The following is a 21,003-nucleotide window of genomic DNA, read 5'->3' as shown; positions in this document are numbered from 1 at the left end:
TGCCCATATGTATGTACATCACGTGTGTAAAAGGTACCTATGGTTATGTCCAAATTTCATATTCATACAAATGTAGATAAAATGCTGATCGGCTCACTCTGTCATTTTCTGGTGTTGCACGAACAATATTTGATTAGGTCACAGGACTGATGCCCTTTGCTGTTATACAATAAAAAAAAGCAGCCGGTTAATTCATTATGCACTACTAAAGCGGGATGGAAATTAACGAGATAATGATTCCCAGTTACCGAACGCATTAATTTTATGTCGAGAGCATCATGCAAAACGAATGCATACACTTTAAAGGCCAAGTAACGCGGAAGTGAAGGCTCTATTAATTTCCATTATATTTGAAGTATTTTTCCTTAAATAAAATATCAGGCCACAAAATATTTGCATTACCCCGCATATACGCCGCGACAATCACAGGTTCTCATACAAGAGAGACATTAAAACCACAAAAGCGACAATAAAACCATACCACACTATTGTATGCTCCGATCTGCGGACTTTAATAATATCTCAACAACGTCTCAATTTATTTTAATAAAATCAGCCACAGTTGGCACAGATTCCACTGAATGGATAAGAAAATAATAATTGTATTGGTGTTTGAGATCTACCTTTTTGTTGGGTATGCACCGCATTATAATCAATTAAACAGCCATTGATAGCACAATCCTATGCATTTTATGTTCTGTCCCCTGGGATCAGGTAAATAAAAATTCTGAGTGATCTTTAAATATATTACACCAAATTAAATTACTCTACATGAAGAACGTGCAGAAATGCAGCAAAAAGGAAGAGATAAAATAAAACTGTAAACAGCGGTGTGCTGGAAGTAGCTTGCTTAGCCTTTCTGACGAGTCATTCATTTTCTGTTGCCACTGGTTTCGGTAAAGTTGCTTGCATACAGCCACCTGAGGCCGAGAACTACTACTGAAATGAGAAAGTGCTACTCTTCTCACGGAGATGGCGTTTACTTTGTCCGTTGAACGTCCCGTTTCGGCGTAGAGAGGCCCTGCTGTGAAAGGGGTGCTGCGTTGAAAGTCTGTTGAGGTTTCCCTTCGCCGTTGTGTTTAATTGCACTTCGTTTCGTGGTGCAGATGTCCTGGGTCGGTGCAGCTCAGAAGAGGGGTCTCCGATATTACTCAGCTGGTCTGTGGAAATCCGGTTTGTGGTTACCGATGTCATTCTTTGATCTGAAAAAAAAAAGAATATAGTTACATGTGTCTAAAAGAGTAATTAGGACAACTGGGACACCGTAGAAAAATACCAGTTTACAGCGTTTAACTATATTAATATAACAATTCAAAACAGATTTGTAGGCTTGAGCATAGTCGAATGATGCAGTTCGCGCATGGCAAAGTTGGGCATCGCTGATTTCTGGGCGTTGCCAGAATCGGTTTGCTATATTACTGCAATTGAAATGAACTAATGGTGCAAACTTGCATAGCACGACCACTAGCGAACCTGGATGTCGTGGTATTAAAATAGCCGAACCTACAATCGCACTTTAAGTCCCCAAAGTCTGGCAAACCTCCGGTGACATTTTTTGCAGTTTTTATAGCACAAACTTGGCCTGAGGACATTAAAGTGCTTCACAATAAAACCAGACTACGTCATATATTTCTTCCCTTGTATTTTTTAAGCACAGGGTCGGATTCGAATATGGTTCTCCATGTTTCAAGGTCGCTAGCTCTAGACACTAGGCTATATATTTTCCACTCAAATTCACTAGGTTCGATCCACAAGCAATATGGCATTTTGTTAAACACTGTATTTACATAGACGACCCGAGAACGACTGCCCCCAAACTGCAAAACAATAAAAGTGAGAATAAGCCATTCGAGCCTGTGATGACTTTCTCACCGTTCAGGTGATTGAACCAAGAAGACAAAAAGTGGGCTACCCAGAGAACCTTGTCTTAGGGCTCACAGAGAGGAATTTTATAAAGACCCAGTTAGAAACAGAGATTCATTGCAAGAATTCAAGCGTATATTGATGCCCAAATGGTTGACACTCTTTGTATTGCTAGCCAGCGAGCAACCAAATCCTTACGATCCCCAAAAAGATTGTATCCCGGTAGCCCAAATAAGAAGAAACCACCATCTAGCCAACCTGCAAACTGATTGCTGGCAGAAGTGAAGGGTGACATTTTTCAGTTTCAAGGCACTCAGCACAAGATTTCCTTCTGAGGAAGCCCAAGTTCCATACAGCTTGCACAGAGTCTTCCCTCCACCACGTTTCTGAACAGAGCGGGCAGGCCTGCTACTACCATGCCTTAAGTTGGGTCAGAGTTTAATTTAAGGGTTTATGGCCATCCATGTCGTAATGGAGGATATACAGTTTGAACACTGTACTCTGAGTTACTGTCCACTTTACTGATCTGCATATTGCCTGCATCAGTATAAAAGGCAAATCATACGTCTGATAAGCCTGGCTAGAGCCGCTGCGTATATGTTGAATAAGGTAGATGAGAGGGGAGTCTTGTGGAAACACATATTTGATAGCACTGAAGTCAGTCGGACGAAGGGCCATTGCCTGCGTATATCCACCTAGAAAGGATTTCAGGCAGACTAGTGGCTCCCTTTTATTACCTACAGCTTCAAGGTGGGTACTCCGAATAGAATGGGATCATTGGCCAACAAATCCAAGAGAATAAGTCTTGGGTCGTCTACAGCACCTATCAACACTGCTTCTAAACCGTGCCCTGACTGCAATTTAACTTGAGCTGGAAGTATGTTGCTTGATTCAATAAATTGACTCAGAATTGTGATTACCATATTCTCCACTGCTTTAGCGACCAAGGGGTGCAGGCAAATAGCACGATAATTGGACAGAATTGTGGGGTCTGCTTTCAGTGGAGTCAATGTAACTTGCTTCAATACAGGAGGGATCTCCCCCCTCCGCCCCCCCCCCCCCATCAAAAATGTGACATAAGATTCAGGGCTTCATATAGCTGTTAGATGTCCATCCTACAGCATCTATCCTCATGGTTCTGGGAGTTCTCACTCACAGGAGTCACTGTAGTCGGATACCATTTTGTCTGGTCCTTTTGATGTAGTGATTGCTCTCACTGTTTTAATGGAGAATACCCGTATACCCATAATGTCCTATTGAGTCTAATTTTGTACAGTCTGACTTTTGTGTTTTAGTGAGTGATCTATTGTACTTTGCAGTGGGTTGGCCCTCTCAGTTTAACTATGAAAGATAGGGTAACTCTGTAAATAAAGATTCATACGAGAAACGAGACAACGTTGGGTTTACTCTATTATAAACACAGTGATATCAATATGGACTTTAGCTTAAAAGTAATCAGATGTAAATGCTCAATCTAGGATGTCAAAATCCTCGCAAGTGGTGTTGTATGTTTAGCATAAAGGAGATTATTTCTTACTAAATTACTTGTAAGATTGCTTGAAGAGCTCAGGTGGCATTTATTTGTGTATTTCTCTTTCTAATTGCAAAACAAGCCATACATAGGAGTTAGAGGTCTGTACATAACAATTAAATATAAGAAGCAGTTCACAAGCGGATAGATAAACTTTGATGGGAAATGAACATAGGCAAAGCCAATATATTGTTCTTGGCAAGCTGGTGTGATAGTCAAATAGATTTATAATTCTACTGGATAGCATACACCGCAAAAATAAACAAAGAAGAAAAAACCATGTCACTGCTTAAATGTGGTTGTCATGTAACATGAACACACAAGAATGACTACAAAAAATAACAAGCATTGGCATAGCCAATAGGTCTCGCCTTTGGGACCTTATAATTGTTTAGCCATGCAATAGTTGCATAACTAAATGCTTATAAGGTCCCAAAAGCGAGACCTATTGGCTATGCAAAGCGGCCGTGGGCCGCGAAAGTGAAAGCGATCGCAATCGCGTTCAAACATCAAAGCGAAAGTGAAAGTAATCGCGGTAAAGCGTGGCGCGTGCGCCCGTGCACATGCACTGTAGCTCTAGGCTGGCCTGGTAGCAGTTTTTGGAGCCCTCTCAATAAGCCTCGCCAAACCAGCGCATGCGCCGGGGCAGGCGAGACCTAAAAAAGGATAAAGAATGAGAAAAGGCATTGGCAAAATCATTTATTGATCCACCATGTCTAGCATCTAAGTTCACTTCTTCTTCTGTGAATATGCATTTGTGTCAGGTAAAATGCAGTCACTCACAGTGCAAGAGAATCAATGGCCAAAGGGGATGACCAATTGTTCTATGCTGTATGCTATTGTGTGTGGATGCAAAATACGAATGGTAGCTTAATATACCATAGATAAAGAGGACCCTTACTCTTAATCCTAAATAATATACTCACATTTTTTGATGCTCTAACTTTTGTCAACTCTTGTATACTCACCACATTTACTGATTTCTTTTTTGTGCTGTCACTTGCAGGGCAACTGTTTAAGAGATCTATTTTTTCCTGTAGGTAATAGTCATTCTGCAGGATTCACAACTTTTTTCTGCTACTTGCCCGGGAAAGGTGGTGATCTAATCGTTTACACTTTTTGTTATGTGCCCGATTCTGAATGTTATTTTATTCAGTGTTATCCATTGGTTCGCTGACTTGTTTACTTTATTCTTTCTATTGGATGGGTGCAATTTTATTTTTGCTCTCCTACTTTTCAGTGAAGTATACATGATCTACTCCTTTCTTTTCTTAATTTCGAATATTACCATTTCCTTTGAAGATAATGAACAGCCTATAGTTTTTCTGGCTCTTCTATTCATTTTAATGGAGCACCTGTAAACCAGATAGTTGCTAGAGTGCTGAAAGCATTTTCCATAGACAACAAGTTAACCCGCTACCTCAGTGACCACTCCAGCTGCTATGGTCGAGCCACTGTAGCGCAGCATGAATCGCCCAAGTTCCTTAAAGTCTTTGTACAGTTCGAGAGCTAAAGGCCGCTGGGTCTGTAGTTCGATTAGAGCATTCTGGCCTTTGGTCAAGCACCTGTGAAAGGAAACACACGAGGTTTAGTTTAATGGTAACATGCAAACCATCCTTTGAGGCCACAGCTTTTGAGCTTTCATTTTAATATAGCACGTATGTACTAGAAAGAAAAGAGATCAGCTAGTGGTTAATGATTACATAATTATGTTTTAACATTAATCCTCCTTGCTACAGTATTAACAATATACAAAGCTACTTTCTTAATTAGAGAGGCGTACAGATAAGACATTATTTAATTCATAAAACTTGCAGCAAGGTTGGATTAGGAGAGGCAACTCTCACCACTCTATGACAGCATATTTCAAAAGTAATTTTTCTTTTAATAAGGGAGACTGGCCTACTAATACAAGAAGGCATGGTCCATAACAGTAGTGCTGAGTAGATCAGCTTGAAAATTATGTTGAACAGGCAAATTAGGAGACAGAAATACAAAACACTGGTGGCAAAATACTGGTCACATAGTGACCAGTGTAACATTTTGTGAATCGACCTTTGTACTAATAGGTTGGTTCACATCATTTTGGATCTTAGTGTGTTGCTGTTAGACTTACCTCATCTATGAAGCAAGTCACAAATTGAGACTCACTAACATTGGTGACCTGCAAGATGGCGGCCGCCGGTGCGGCCGAGTGAGAGGCTGTGAGTTCGCTCCCGCTGGAAATCGCCCAAGAACCAGCAATTGACATACCTGCTATAGCGGAAGCCTTCCTTCGTATGGCATTGTATCGCAGAAGTGGTGTTCATATGTGGGCCCGTAGTGGCGCTCCGTGTAGCTACAGGAGTAAGCAACCGGAGTAGTGGAGTGGGGCTGCTGTGTGCCGGCGTATGTGTTAGCGCCTCAGGCATCGAGACCCATAACTGCCGTGGCGCTGTTCGTCTCGCTTGCGGCAGAAGAGGCAGAGGAGGCGAGGCTGTCGGTGGGAGCAGGCACCGAAGAAGTCTGAGAAGCTTTTTTTTTTTTTCGCTCTTGAAGCCTGCTGAGTCTGGCAGTCTAATGGCTCCGAAAGGAAAGGGTGCAAGGGCAAAAGGTGCAGCCAATGTGGTCAATACAGCGGCTACAACGAGGATGGAGGGGGCAGGAGGAGGAGTGCTGGAGGCACCCCCGGAGGTGATTGCCGGTAATACCGGTGGTCAAACTTACGTCGAACAACCGTGAGGTGTATCGGTAAACGGGGCTGAAGGAGTGCAGCCTAGTCGAGGACGCCAACAACAGGCAATCACTATGAAAGATCGTATAATACCAGAAATATTTTTTTTTAAAAGCTGTCCCTCGTTCCATTCCTGTGGATTTATCTTATATGCAGCCCCCGAAGCAAACTATGCCTGTCTCCACAAACAACAATGTAACCGCTGCAAGTATTTCAACTGTTGCTCCAGTCTCTCCAGTGCCACTCACTGACAGTTCTGAGCATTGTTTGGACATAGCTGAGCGTGTTGAACTGGATGGAGTGGAAGTAATGTCACCTGGACTGAGGCTACGGCCAAATGTATCGTTATCTCAGCATTGTGAAAACCAAGATACGGAGTCAGGAGTAGACTTAATGAATGATGGAGAGTCTGCTGGTTCAGGGGGGCAGTTCTACTCTATGTCCGATGTTTCTATGACCTCAAAGAATGCTAATGACAGTGAAAAACGGAGCAATATCGACGACTGGGCCGATGATGGTAGTTTGCAATCAGAAGAAGATGTCTTAAGTACAGATTCTATGATGAATCAAGAATTGCATGAAACTGTCTGAAAAATGTATGAGTCTGTGAAGAACAAGTTACTAACCTTCGGTAACGATGTATCTGTAAGAAACATTAGTTAGTTAGATTCCTCACCTTAGAATATCCCCAGGCGTCAGACTGGATCCGGAAGATTTTTCGTCAGCAATACCCCTTGCGCGTCGCTAGGCGTCGTCTGCGGCTCCGCGTCCGTCGTCGGCGTCGTGCGCCGGGATGACGTCGGAGTACTTAGACGCCGCCCTCGCGCGCTGACGTCAGTTCTTGTACATAGCCTTCCGCGCCAGGAACGCAGAGCCATGCAAAGACCGACACTGGTGCCAAAAATAAAATCTAGGGGCCTGAAAGGACAACCTTAACCCTAGATGTCAGTTCGCAGAACGGGGAGGATGGGAGGGTCGGTGAGGAATCTAACTAACTAATGTTTCTTACAGATACATCGTTACCGAAGGTTAGTAACTTGTTCATCTGAAAGAAACACGTTAGTTAGATTCCTCACCTTAGAATAGATACCCAAGCAATACCATCCCCGGTGGTGGGTCTGCGAACCAAGATCACACCAGAAAGTCCTGGAGGACAGAACGGCCAAAGAAGCCATCCCTCCGGACTTGGCTGTCAAGGCAATAATGCCTGGCAAACGTGTGTAGAGAAGCCCACGTCGCCGCCTGACAGATGTCCTGCAAAGGGACTCCCCGTCCCAAGGCAGTAGTAGCCGCCGTGGCCCGAGTAGAATGGGCGCGCAGCCCAACAGGAGGGTCCTTTTTAGCCAAGGAATAGCAGATTTTTATACACAAAACGACCCACCGAGAGATGGTTCGTTTGTGCACAGCTTTCCCCTTCTTAGCGCCCACGTACCCAACAAAAAGCTGGTCGTCCACCCGGAACTGTTTTGTGCGGTCCAGATAGAAGGAGAGCGCACGTTTTGGGTCCAGACGGTGGAGCCTCTCTTCCTCTTTGGAAGGATGCGGAGGCGGAAAGAAGGTGGGCAAGGTGACAGACTGCCCAAGGTGAAATGGAGTCACCACTTTAGGAAGAAAAGAGGGACGAGGCCGAAGGACAACCTTGTCCGGATGAACAGAGAGAAAAGGAGGCTTTGAAGATAAAGCCTGGAGCTCACTCACCCGTCTAGCCGAGGTGATGGCTACCAGAAAAGCAGTCTTTAGAGTTAGAAGACGAAGAGGGCAATTGTGAAGAGGCTCGAAGGGAGCGCACATCAGGAATGTCAAAACCAGATTCAAGTCCCACTGAGGCATTACAAAAGGGACAGGAGGGAACGTGTGTGTAATGCCTTTGAGAAAGCGTGTAACCACAGGGGACTTGAAAAGAGACGGCTGATCAGGAAGCCGCAAGAAGGCGGAGATGGCAGCAAGATAACCTTTCAGGGTGCCCAGGGCAGAGCCCTGCCGGGCCAGAGAAAGAAGGAAGAGGAGAAAGAGGCCTTGCACCACTTCGGAGTTCAGACGCCATTCGTGATCCATCATGCACCGGCGGCTGAGTTCGTCTGCTCTGGCGTTCAGAGAGCCCGCCAGATGTTGAACCACCAGGGTGACGCCCTGGTGTTCCAGCCATGTCCAGAGGCGCAGAGCCTCCTGACAAAGGGTCCACGACCCCACCCCGCCCTGTTTGTTGCAGTACCACATGGCGGTGGTGTTGTCCGTGAACACCTGCACGACACTTCCCCTGACAGAGGGAAGGAAGGCTTTCAGTGCAAGCCGGATCGCTCTCAACTCCAACAGGTTGATGTGGAGACGAGACTCCGCCGGAGACCAGAGGCCTCTGATCTCCGCCTCTCCCATATGGCCACCCCAACCCAGGAGGGACGCATCCGTCACTACGACATGCTCCGGTTGGGGAAGGGAGAGGCTCTTGCCCTTGACCCACTCGCGGTCCGTGAGCCACCACTGCAACTGCTGTGCAGTGCCCTCCGAGATCAAGACATGGTCGGACAGGTTGCCGTGATGCTGGGCCCACTGAAACTTCAGGTCCCACTGCAGAGCCCGCATGCGCCGCCTGGCGTGATGCACTAGTAGGATGCAGGAGGCCATCAGCCCCAGAAGCCGCAACACTAGCCTGACCGAAACCCGGGATAGAGGCCGAAAGATGGGAATCAGGGCCTGTATATCCCGGACCCGCTGTTCCGGTGGATGGACCCGGAACTGCGCCGAATCGAGAACCGCTCCGATGAAGAGGAGCTTCTGAGAGGGACTCAAGTGTGACTTCGGCACGTTGATGGAAAACCCCAGCAAATGCAGGAGATCCGCCGTAGTCTGGAGGTGGGAGACGACTGCCTGGGGCGAGCCCGCCTTCAACAACCAGTCGTCGAGATAGGGGAAGACTGGGACCCCTGATCTGCGCAGATGAGCTGCGACCACCGCCATCACTTTCGTGAACACCCGAGGGGCACTGGTGAGGCCGAAGGGGAGCACGGTAAACTGAAAGTGCTCTTGGCCCACCGTGAACCGCAGGTAACGCCGGTGGGCCGGCAGGACGGGGATATGGAAATATGCGTCCTGCAAGTCCAACGCTACCATCCAGTCTCCAGGGTCTAGGGCAGCTAAAACCTGAGCCAACGTTAGCATCTTGAACCTTTCCTTTCGGAGGAAGGCATTGACGTTCCGGAGGTCCAAGATAGGGCGCAGGCCCCCCTTGCCCTTCTTGGGAACCAGAAAGTAGTGGGAATAACAACCACGACCTACTTCTGGACTCGGAACGCGCTCGACGGCCCCCTTGGCCAAGAGAGCCGAAACTTCCTCGCGGAGAAGATCCAAATGATCCCCCGAGATACGGTGGTGCTGTGGTGGCATGGCTGGAGGGGTCGTCTCGAAGGGGAGGGAGTAGCCCCTTCGGACGATTTGCAGCACCCACCTGTCCGATGTTATGGACCGCCAGTGGAGCAGGTGATGGCGAACTCTGCCGCCCACTGGCGTGGTATGGGCCTGAAAGCTCGGACTAGGAAGGCTTTGAGGCGGATGCTGCCGGGGTGGATGTGGGCTGACCACGTCGGCCTCCATTTCCGCCACGGCGGAAGCCACGTCCGCGACCGCGCGCAGGTTGGTTCTGCGGCTGGTGGCTCTGCGGACGTGAGGAGGCGCCCCTTCCTTGGCCACGAAAGGGGCGAAAAGCGGAGGTGTGCGCCCGCGGAGCCGAGAGGCCCAAGGACTTGGCCGTAGCCCGGGAGTCCTTAAAGCGGTTCAGCGCACTGTCCGCCTTCTCACCAAACAGGCGAGTGCCATCAAAGGGCATGTCCATGAGGGTGTTCTGGACATCCCCGGAAAATGACGTGGACCGCATCCAGGCGTGGCGGCGGAGCGCCACCGTGGTGGAAATCGCCCGACCTAGCGAGTCCGTGGTGTCAAGCCCACATCTTATGGCGTGCCGTGCTGCATCCCTCCCATCGGCCAGAGCCTGGGAAAGACGTGGCCGGACCTCCTCCGGACACAGGGGCAGCACGTCCTCCACCGTATCCCACAGGGAATGGGAATAACGGTCCAAGAGACAGGCGGTATTTAAGGACCGCAGGCCCAAACTAAGGGACGAGAACAGTTTCTTGCCAAACTGCTCGAGTCTCTTGGAATCCCGGTCCGGCGGAGCGGTCGGGAAGGAGGATTGGGAAGTAGAGGCCTGGATAACCAGACTCTCGGGGGTGGGGTGTTGGGACAGGAAGCTGGGGTCGCCCGGAGCAGGGCGGTGGCGCCTGGCAACGTTCCTATCCACAGGAGGAACTGTGGAGGGCTTGGACCAGGTGCCCTGCAGAACGTCAGTGAGGGCCTCGTTAAACGGCAGCAGAGGCTCAGTGGAGCTTGCTGAGGTTTGAAGCACCTCAGTGAGGATGTTGGTCCTCACAGCCACGGCAGGCAACTCGAGCCCAAGGGCCTCAGCCGCCTTGCGCAGCACCACAGAAAATGCTGCACCCTCCTCCGAAGCCACGGTCGGAGGAGAAGTGAATCCAGCGTCTGGCGAGGTGTCCAGCCCGCTGGCCTCCCCCAGTTCATCTGCCCAGTCCTGAGAAAGCTGTGACTGAACAGCCAGAGGGTCCTCGAACCCCTCCCAGTCGCCCCCTTCTTCCGATTCCTGATAAACAGGAGGAATGATCGGAACCGGACTGTAGAGATGGTAGGTCTCTAGCGGCGTCGGATGCGGCGTCGGCGGACGCCGTGCCGGCGTCGGGTCCGGATGAGGGCTAAACTGGGGCGTCGGCGTCACAGGCGTCGGCGTCGGCGGTGACGGCGTCGGTGGTTCAGGCGTCGGCGCCGGTGGAGGAGTGACAAGGTCAACCGGCGTCGACTGGGGCCCAGGCATGGGCCCCGCGGGGACCTGCGGCGTCGAGACCGGAGTCGTCGACGGCGCCGGGGCCGGAGCCGCCGGCACGCGAGGTCGCCCAGTCGAGCCCGCGGGGCCCGAAGGCGCGCCAGCGGGCGTCGACGGCGGGGCCAGGCTCCTCATGGCCGAGAGGAAGGCGCTGATCTCCGCCGGCGCCGCGTCAGCCCCAGGGACCGGAAGGTATGGGGGCGGACGCGGCACCTGCGGCTCCGCCGGAGCCGCGGGGGTGGAACCACTTGGACCCTCGGCCGAGTCGCGCGACCGGCGAGGGGAGTCCGAAGAGCGATGTCGCCTCTTGGACTTCTTTGAGTGCTTGGACTTACCCGACGACTTGGAGCCCGACGATCGATGGTGGCGTCGGCTAGGGCTCCGCGAGCGATCCTTGGACCTCCTCCTGGACCGGGATCGCGCACGACGCGGAGCCGAGTGGCGAAGCTCGAGAAGCTTGCGGGACCGCTCCCGCCTAGCCTTCGAAGTCAGGGCCTGGCAGTCGTTGCACGACTCCGCGTCGTGGTCGAGGCCTAAGCAATAGAGGCACCGGCGGTGGTGATCGGTCACCGACATCAGTCGATGACAGTCTTCACAAGCCTTGAACCCAGGCATCCTACCGGCACCAGATGTCGACAGACAGGGATCAAAAATGATCAAAAAGAGTTAGTCAAAAAAGACTAAAAGGGGTAGCTCTCCCGGATCTGCGCTTACTGGCGCGGAAAAAAGAAGAACTGACGTCAGCGCGCGAGGGCGGCGTCTAAGTACTCCGACGACGTCATCCCGGCGCACGACGCCGACGACGGACGCGGAGCCGCAGACGACGCCTAGCGACGCGCAAGGGGTATTGCTGACGAAAAATCTTCCGGATCCAGTCTGACGCCTGGGGATATTCTAAGGTGAGGAATCTAACTAACGTGTTTCTTTCAGATTCTACCATTAAAAGATAAACCCAGTGCCGCTAATAAGTCCTTATGGGATATTTCACCTAGTCTTCAATCTGATCAAGTAACCCCTAGTGGAAATGTGTATTCAGAGCCAGAGGACGAGATTACCTTAGCGACTATCTATAAGGTAATAATGGTCCATAGGGAAGAAACTAAAGCTGAAGGGCTCCGGACTCAGGGGGCGGTGCGCAAGCTACAAAACTCCGTGCGTCGCATTGCTAAATCTTGCACGGAGGTAGCAACAAGGGTACATGAAGTAGAGAAGCGGATATCTGTTGTTGAGGATCAATTGGTTCAGCAAAAATCCTCGATTACTATTCTTCAGAAGACAAGGGAAGACACTGACTGGAAGTTGACAGATTTGGAAAACCGAGCACGAAGAAATAATCTCCGCGTTTTAGGGGTTACAGAAGGCAAAGAGGGGACAGACACTCGACGATTTGTAGTTGAATTATTCACTGAGGCCTTCCTGGACTTAAAAGATTGGAATTGGGATGTTGAAATTATGAGGGGACACAGATTTCCTTTTGTGCAGAAACGGAAGCCGGGGGAGCTGTGGAAAAGCCTAGAGCAATTCTGATATGTCTGAAAAATTATTTGTTGCGTGAAGCATTATATGACCTGGCTAGGCCAGATAGGCCACGAAAAGGGAAGGGATGTGATATCTTTGTGTGTGACAGAGGTGGCGATTACGTCAAATGATCGCACCTTTTCAAGCCCAGGGGGGGCAAGCGTTTCTTTTAAACCCTGCCAAGCTGAAAGTGATTTATAAAGGAAAGACATTGTATTTTTTGTCAGATTAAGGCGCAGGAGTTTTTGGCTACAATGTGAAACTGTGGATTATCAACTAAAACTGAGTTTTTTTTGCTCTGAGAACCCTCTTTACCTTTTTTTTTTCTTTTCTGTGAAACAGGTGGTGCTCATACTAAGAGGGCAGTGAATAAGGGTGTGGTAGCTATGTCTAGATAAAAGTGTTACAGGGAATGATCTTGTAAGTTGGTTACTTTTAGGATCAAGGTTTAGGAGGGCTTCTCTTTCCTTGTTGGTTTTTTTTTGTGTGAATTTGCTATGATTATTTAAGACTACTATTTAAGACTGAGCCCCAGTAACCAGTCGGTGTGTATATTAAGAGGGCAGTGGAAGGGGGCTGTGGCAGGTCTTGGGTGGGCCACGGCGGGATGCACTCACAATCACTCCCCATCACTGAGGACATGGTCCTTACGCCTCTAGTGGGATGGATGGTGGGATGAATGGTGGAGGGAGGGGGGTGCTATGGGGGTTGGGTGGGGGAGGGTTGGGGTGGAGAGGCAAAAAAAAAAAAAGAAAATAATGGTCCATGATCGTGCAGGGAAGGGGTGTAGGATATGTGATTGTCCGCTCAGTACAGCGTGTAAAACTATAGATTTTGGGGAAACTGATGATGGGTAGTGGATTGGTTAACGGTATTCCATGCTGTTCGCTGAATGTCAGTGGGTTGAACAATTACAATAAAAGGCAACGCGTGCCAAGGGAATTGGCAATGCTTCAGTGTGATCTGATGTGTCTTCAGGAAACCCACATTCCTTGGGCTAAGAGAAAGATGCTTTTGGAGCTTGGTTTTAAAGTTTTGATATGTACACAGCAGTCTACCACTACAAGAGGTGTGGCAATCTTAGCGAGAAATCACATTCAAGGGACTGGTAGGGTATTAGCAGACAAGCAAGGGAGATGGGCTATTGCCGAATGTATAATTGGGAAGATGAAACAGAAGTGCACTGTCTTCTCTAATTATGGGTCAAATTTTGATGAGGCGTTAATAATAGAGGGGCTTAATTTTGAGCTTGCCCAGTGGCCCTCCCCACTATTAATTTGTGGCGATTTGAATTTACATCTGGGGCCGTCGGATTTAAGGGATAATAATTGTCGCTTTAATGGGAGGAAACCGAAAGTTTTCAAGGCACTTCAATCACTAGTAGAAGATCACGGTCTGGTGGATGCCTGGGATATTTTGAGAAGAGGTGAACAGGGATACGCCTTTTTTTTCCTGCCCTCATCGAAAATTAGTGAGGTTGGATTACTTTCTTGTCTCACGTTTAATGTTGATTGGGCCTGGGATTCAGGTGTATCCACAAGATACCTCTGATCATGGTCCTCTTGTACTAAGTCTAAATGTCGGTAGGGTCGGCACTAGACCACGTGCTTTCTCATTTGATAGGAAACTGCTATGTGATACAACTTTTGTAAATAAGATTAAAAGCTGGATCAGGCCCTTTTTTGAAATCCACCGGAATACTGCGGGGACTGGATGTGTCTAGGATTCTTTCAAAGCCGCCGCTTTTAGGGGGGAGTGCTTAGCTATGGTTTATATAAGCAGAAGCAGCGACGCACTTTATTGCAGGGATTATATGCGGCACTAACGCGTGCTGAAGAAAAACTTGTCATAGATATACAACGGGGTTCGGTTGTTACTGAAACTTTGACGGCAGTAGCCTGCTGCAAAGCGAAGATTAATTTGCATTGGAGCACAGAAATGGCTAAACAATATGTGACTAAAAAACACTTGAATTACGAGTACGGTGAGGCTAGTGGACGGTGCCTTGCTCAGAAATTAAGATCTAAAGAGATGGCCCAGCAGATCAAAGTAATTAGAAATGCACGTGGGGATCTGGTAGAAACAGAGGAGGGGATTTTGGATGTATTTCATGAGTTTTATGAGACTTTACATAAAAGTGAAGAGTATGATATACAAGCTGGGGAGGCTCTTGCCCTGCGTTTTTGTGATAACTTAAATAAACAAGAGTCTGATCTCCTCGAAACTCCTATAACTATGGAGGCGATAGAGCGGGCCATTAATAGCTTGGCTGCGGGAAAGGCTGCTGGGCCGGATAAGTTCCCACTGGAAATGTATAAAACTTTCTTTGACTCTTTGAAATATGATATGCTGGCTACGTTCAGACAGGCACAGATGGGCTCCCCCCCCCCCCCTCCCCCCTCCCCCCCGGTCATGAGATGAGGTGAGTATTATTGTTTTAAAAAAAAAAAGATAAACCAGTGGAAAATCCGGCCTCTTATCGTCCTATATCTTTATTAAATACCGATAGTAAGATCTATTTGAAAATCCTCGCAACCCGGTTAGCTGAAGTTATAACCCCGTTGGTATCTATTAGACAACATGGCTTTATCCCTCAGCGAGGGACGACTAACCACATCAACAGGGTGGTGACATTAATGGATATCGTTAATACCACGGGAGATGCCTTCAGTCTTATATTACTTGATGCCTAAAAGGCTTTTGTCCGGGATGGGAAATGTTTTTGTTGTGGGTCTGACGAGGCTGATATACTACATATTTTTTATTCATGCACGTACTTAAACAGCTTTTTTGGCCATATTGAGAAATTCTTGGAGGAGATATTGGGTGGAACGGTACGACTGTCCAATGCGTTTGTATTATTGGGGATAGATGAAGAAAAAGGGATGGATTCAGTGATGTATAAACATAGGTATTTGATATTCATGGCCACTTCGGTGATAAGATTATGTATAGCCTCAATGTGGTTACAGAGGGATGCACCATCTTTTGAACTCTGGCGGGCTAGATTTTTGGCATCCTTCAACATTGAGTACAGCTTATATACGTTGAAAGGTACGCGGAAAAAGAAACTAGGCCAGGAAATATGGGGACCAATGGTGACCTATACGAGTTTGTAAATCTCAACCTTATGTGTAAAAGTCTTTTGTTTTATCTTGTTAATATTGGTGTTGCTGCTCTGTATTAACTGGGAAACCTAGTCTTTTTCTTTCTTTTTTTTTTTTTTTACCGCTGACGTGTATACCTTGCTTGTTATATGCGTGCTCTCCTTAGGTTTTCATTTCTTTTCTCTTCTCTGTACGTTCATGGATTAACAATAAAATTATTAAACTAAAAAAAAAACATTGGTGACCATCAGAGGGATGGTGGCCCGCTGGGTTCAGAAGACCACCACGTCTGTGCTTCCCTTATAACTTTATCATAGAAAATAATAAACTACATATGTGTATAAATGTATAAGTGTAACTGTATATGTTTAAATGTATATGTGTACATATTTTTTTTTTATGAAGACAGTTTTCCGTAAGGAGAGACAGTGCAGTTTGGTCAACAAATAGCATATATCATAATGAATCCCTTTTTGGAAGGGACGGTCTAAACCCGCCCTTTGCAAATAGTGATTAGTTATGCCCTTCTTTACCCAGTTTGTGATTCAGTAACCTGCTATCAAATTTCTCCTTTGTACAATTACTGTATTGACTGCTGCAGAGCAGTATGCTTGGAGCATGCGCCAATGTGAATGGAGAAAAATTACTTACCCTAGGTAACTATCTTTATCTACTTGGAGATTTCTCACCTTTTGACTCCTCGCAGGTGAGGAACTGGAAATCTTGCAATAGCTCATTAGAATTGACAGATGACATTATGTGGCTTCAGCCAAGTCTCTGGAACCACCTCCAGATGCGACACCACTGAGCCATGTGAGACGGTAGACACCAAACGCAATGGTGTCCGTGCCAGTCCTTTTTTTCCACGTTGCCAGACGCAACGAGACTGACTGAACGATGGTGTATATTACACACACAACCAAATTGGGACTGGCTTACCAAACCCCACAAAACCTCAGCTCACAATTCACTCGGGTTGCTGGTGAGGAAATCTGCAGGTTCACAGAGAATTTACTAGAAAGGTTATTTATTACCAATCCAGTGGCAATGGGAAATGGGGGTGGCGCGAAAGACGGACGGGGGAGGTGGGGGGGTGGGGAGGAGGGGGAAATGAAAATATATTTTTTATAATGCACTTACCTTTTCCACTGCCTGCATCTCTCTCCTCCGCTTTTATACTCTTCCTGACTCCAGTCCAGAAGAAGCTGCAGGAAGCACCCGGGCACACAGGCTCCCCATAGCCAATTAAAACGATGCAATGATAGCAATGCGCACCACTCCTCCTGCAGCCTGTCACCACAATGGCCCCGCTCCCAAAACTCAAACTTGGCCCGACCCTTAGAACTTGAAAAATAAAACTATAATAAACCCATTTTATTATAGTTTTATTTTTCAAGTTTTGTGGCTGGCAGGGGGCAGCAACGCTTCTCAGCCAGAGCGGAGGAGCCGCAGCGGCTGTATATGCTATGTGGGAAACAAATAATTCTCAGACTGGATGGACATAATGTGGCACGGGACAACTTTCTACAAGGTTAAAAGCCAGCGGCTAAGTGGATGGCAATGAATTGCCCAATATTACGTTCTGACACAACTAAGGTTTTGACTATATGGGGGTGTCTCCCTATTACTGGACTACTAACTGGTAGCCTGATGTTCTTGGCCAGTGTCCAAAGCCAGTCTGGGTCATTCAAAATCTCAAGGTCATGTTCTCTTAAACCTGTCTTTTCTCTCCAATACTAACAAGGTTGACTCTCTGTTTTTACTACCCGAAGATTGTATGGAAAATTCTTCCCTACAGTCCTAGACCAACATACTATTCTAGTATTCATGCAGTAGTGGGTTCTCAACTTTACTATTCCGATGCATTACATATTGGCCTCCCATCCTCTGCATTGCAGCACCTCCAGCTGGAGCATATGTGTCCAGCTTGTCTTCATTTGAGTTTAGCACATAAGGGCCATCTTTCTGGACATCTACAAGCTTTTACATTGGCTAACTATAGATAAAAGCATCCTCTTTAAACGCTTAGGTATCGGTTTCAAACTGATGCAAGACTGTGGGCCGGAGTTAATTAAGCGGATTTTATCTTAGTATTTCTCCAGGAGGATCAATATGTTTATCTACTCATCGGCTTCAGATTAATAAAATAGAAAAAAAAACATTACAAGAAAGTAGATCCGTCGCTTGTTAAGTAGACACCATATGGAACTCTTCTCTTGAGAAGAGAAACCAAATAGCAGAGCTTTAGAAAACAACTTAAATCATGGCTGTTCACACAACAGGTCATATTACTCATGAGTTTACCAATCAGCACTAGGACACCTTTGGCTAAATACTCACTAAGCAAATACAATAAATAGAGAAATAATTACATATAGAAGGCCTTTAATTACATTGTTAAGCGTACGGTGTTTCTGATATCTATTTCTATAGAAAGCCTATCAAGCATATGCTGAAGCACCTTTTAGGCATACATAAAGTCAAATGAACACACTAGAATGTAATTATTATAAAAATGTCATTTCAAATTGGGAGCGGCACTGAATGAAATACTTACCTAGGCTTTTTCTTTACGACCTCACCCGTACTCTTGTGTAGGACACTTACTAACTTTCTTATTGTCGCAGGTTCACTTATAGTCTGATAGTGTAAAAGCACCTGTAAAGAAAGACAATGGCCGAAAACACCGAATGAAATACTGCAACTCTGTGAAACATGTATACTAGAACAGAACCTAAACCAAGGGGGAGAATTCTTAGTTAACAAGCAAAGTAGACGGCTGATATCTGTTGAAGATGCAGCTAGTAATCACAGTGTAAAAAAGTTGAGCTGACATACACAACAACACAACAAGAGTGATTTCACAAGCTCTAGCAGCAGGTGTTTATGGACAGTTTCCTCGATACTAAGCACTTCTTTGGGCAACAGAATGAATGCTGCTAATTTCCAATTCATCTAGCTAATTAAAAACAATGTAGCATGAAAGGCAACTCAATGACATTGCGACACACTAAACTTGGTAGTACAACCCTGGGGAGAAGATGTGGTCGGTCGGCTTAAACTGCCAACTTTGGTGCCGGAAACCAGGGTTCGAGCCTCGAGGTCGCGTCCACATCCTGTGATTCTGGGCAAATCACGTAATCTCCCCGTGCCTGAATGTGTAATGTAAATACGGTGCTCATGTAATGCGCTCCTATACCTTCGGGTCGAGTTCGCGCTATATAAATATGCCAAAAAAAACAACCAAAAAAACGCTTCACATTACATTAAAGCAAATGACCACCAGTTGCTGCTCTGTCCTTGCTAACTCGAATACCATATTTTCATACACCACAGAATAATTTTGTGGAAAAAAAAGTTCAGAGTCCCAGCAAATACACCAAGAGGTGCATATATTTAGCCACAAAAAAAAGTATGCATTGCTTCTGGGATAATGTGTCTAATATAACATATCGCTCCCCATCCCCTTGCCTAGTGTAGGTTTTCCAGAGGATGAGAAATCAATCATTGTAGCTCCAACACCTCCTATTCAAAGACTCAAGACTCCCTCCTGATATGAAGTATCTACAAGTTCAGGGATCTCTGGGGTCGAGAAACTCAGTGCCTGAGAAGGATTATATCTCTGGCATAAAACAATAATTAATCATACATCTGCCAATATAACGTAAATGCAACCCGAATTAAAATGATCGTCAGAAATCCAGATGCCTCATTTACTCTTTCATGGAACTAGGAATGGTAAACCTTTTACCAGTGATGCAGAAGTAGTAAGACGACAAGGCACAGTGTTGCGCATTTCAGCTTCGGATGTGCACAGACATAAATGAATTCAAATATCCTTTTCTGAAAATATGATTCTTTTTTTTTTTAACACAGACCTCAGGCCAGCTTTACTACCCAGTGTTGGTAAAGCATTATATGTCACAAAAACCAGCCAGCTACTGATATTTCAAGGGTGCTACTTCTCTTAAGAAATACGTGTTTCTTTTATATCTTAGCAGAGGACAGGAGACTGCCGATGCAGTACATTTGCAAACTGTGAGTATCTTTTTGTGGATTATCAGTGTTAGTTAAACATTGGCACAAATATTCCCTTTATTCTATATAACATGAAAGTCCACAAGAGATTGCAATTTATACTTTACTTTGTGGATTTCTGTCTGCTTTGGATACAGAATATTGTCCCTGTTTACTGAGCAAGATGGAAGGCTTAGGTATCTCTGATGGACTCCTGAAACTCATCAAGTATTCCTAGCAGAAACTTGGACCAAGATTCAAATAGAAGAAACAAGATTGCTTTCTAATAAGATCAATATTTCCAATGAAGTAAAGGAGGCCTGTGCCTTTTCCCTACTGTGCTCTGTAGTGATAAAATCGGTCCAGGACCCTTGCCTAGAAGGGGCGTGTGGTAGTTCCTCCTTAAGCTAGCGACCAGCACATTAATGAACTTTTATATGCTGATGATCTAGTAATCTTAGACCGTACCCTGACTGTCCTACAGAGGCAGCATGGTGCCGAGCCTTACCCTTTACCCTGAGACTTAGCATTAACCGTGATAAAAACGAAATAATGAGCTTTGGTACTTGGAACGTGAACTATAACTGGTGGCTAATGTGAACCAAACTAACCAGGGCATAGAGATACAATCATCTAGGGGTTGGATTTATGGGTAGTTAGAACTGTGATCTACATACAAAAAAGAATATCCGCTAATGCTCTCGCTGCAATGGCTGGACTTGTCTGACTCAATAATAATTATGGAGGAATGTCAGACTTTTACTTGAAGCCTCCGAGCAAAAGATAGCACTAATTCTACAATGAGGCTCGGCAGCACCTGCTATACTTTAGAAGGCCACAGACTCTGAAAAGTGAGGAAGCCCTTCGCTTGGGGATAGGGCGGCCTCCTGTTAATGTAGACGTTAAGACTTTAAAAGATCTGTTTTTAACACTTCTAACAAGGGAAGATGCGACTCTAGAGCTACACTAGGTTTGAAAAATGGTGTGACCACTGTGTATTAATAGGAACTGGCAACTAACGAGGTTTAATGAATTATTTGATACATTTAAGGGCAGGAGAATAATGAGAAGGCACCCAAAAATCCACATTAGAATCAAACTTTAGTACACGATTATAAATATGACCTAGAATATATAGGCAGAAGACCTTCACCAGTACATATTTAAAATGTTAAATTGCAGCCTGGTGATGCTGCCTAGTTGGTCACCATCTCATTTTTGGCCACAAGACAATAATGAGGGTGGGGCAGATCCCTTTTCCCCATAGAGCTACAAGATAGATTTGGGAAGCAAAATAGGGGTTTTGTCATATGAATGGCATTCCCTTGTTCGTCTGCCCAGAATATATTTGTCTTCAAAAATAGCTTTT

At 46.4% G+C, this 21,003-nt stretch overlaps 1 protein-coding gene across 1 annotated transcript in view; it reads right to left on the bottom strand.

Moving 5' to 3' along the window:
* Positions 1–491: 491 nt before the first annotated feature.
* The window catches only part of HBS1L (HBS1 like translational GTPase), a 498,888-nt gene continuing 478,376 nt past the window's right edge, over positions 492–21,003 (bottom strand). Inside the window, exons 15-17 of the mRNA XM_085611611.1 lie at positions 18,175–18,275; positions 4,815–4,959; positions 492–1,202 (exon numbers count right to left, since the gene is read on the bottom strand). Of these exons, the coding sequence (XP_085467737.1) occupies positions 1,191–1,202; positions 4,815–4,959; positions 18,175–18,275 (258 nt within the window). The 3' untranslated portion in view covers positions 492–1,190. The remainder of the gene's footprint in view (positions 1,203–4,814; positions 4,960–18,174; positions 18,276–21,003) is intronic.

This window comes from Triturus cristatus, chromosome 6 (assembly GCF_964204655.1).
Source record: "Triturus cristatus chromosome 6, aTriCri1.1, whole genome shotgun sequence".
NCBI lineage: Eukaryota > Metazoa > Chordata > Amphibia > Caudata > Salamandridae > Triturus > Triturus cristatus.
The sequence above is the reverse complement of the archived record's forward strand: the minus strand, read 5'-3'. Positions and strand labels throughout refer to the sequence as shown.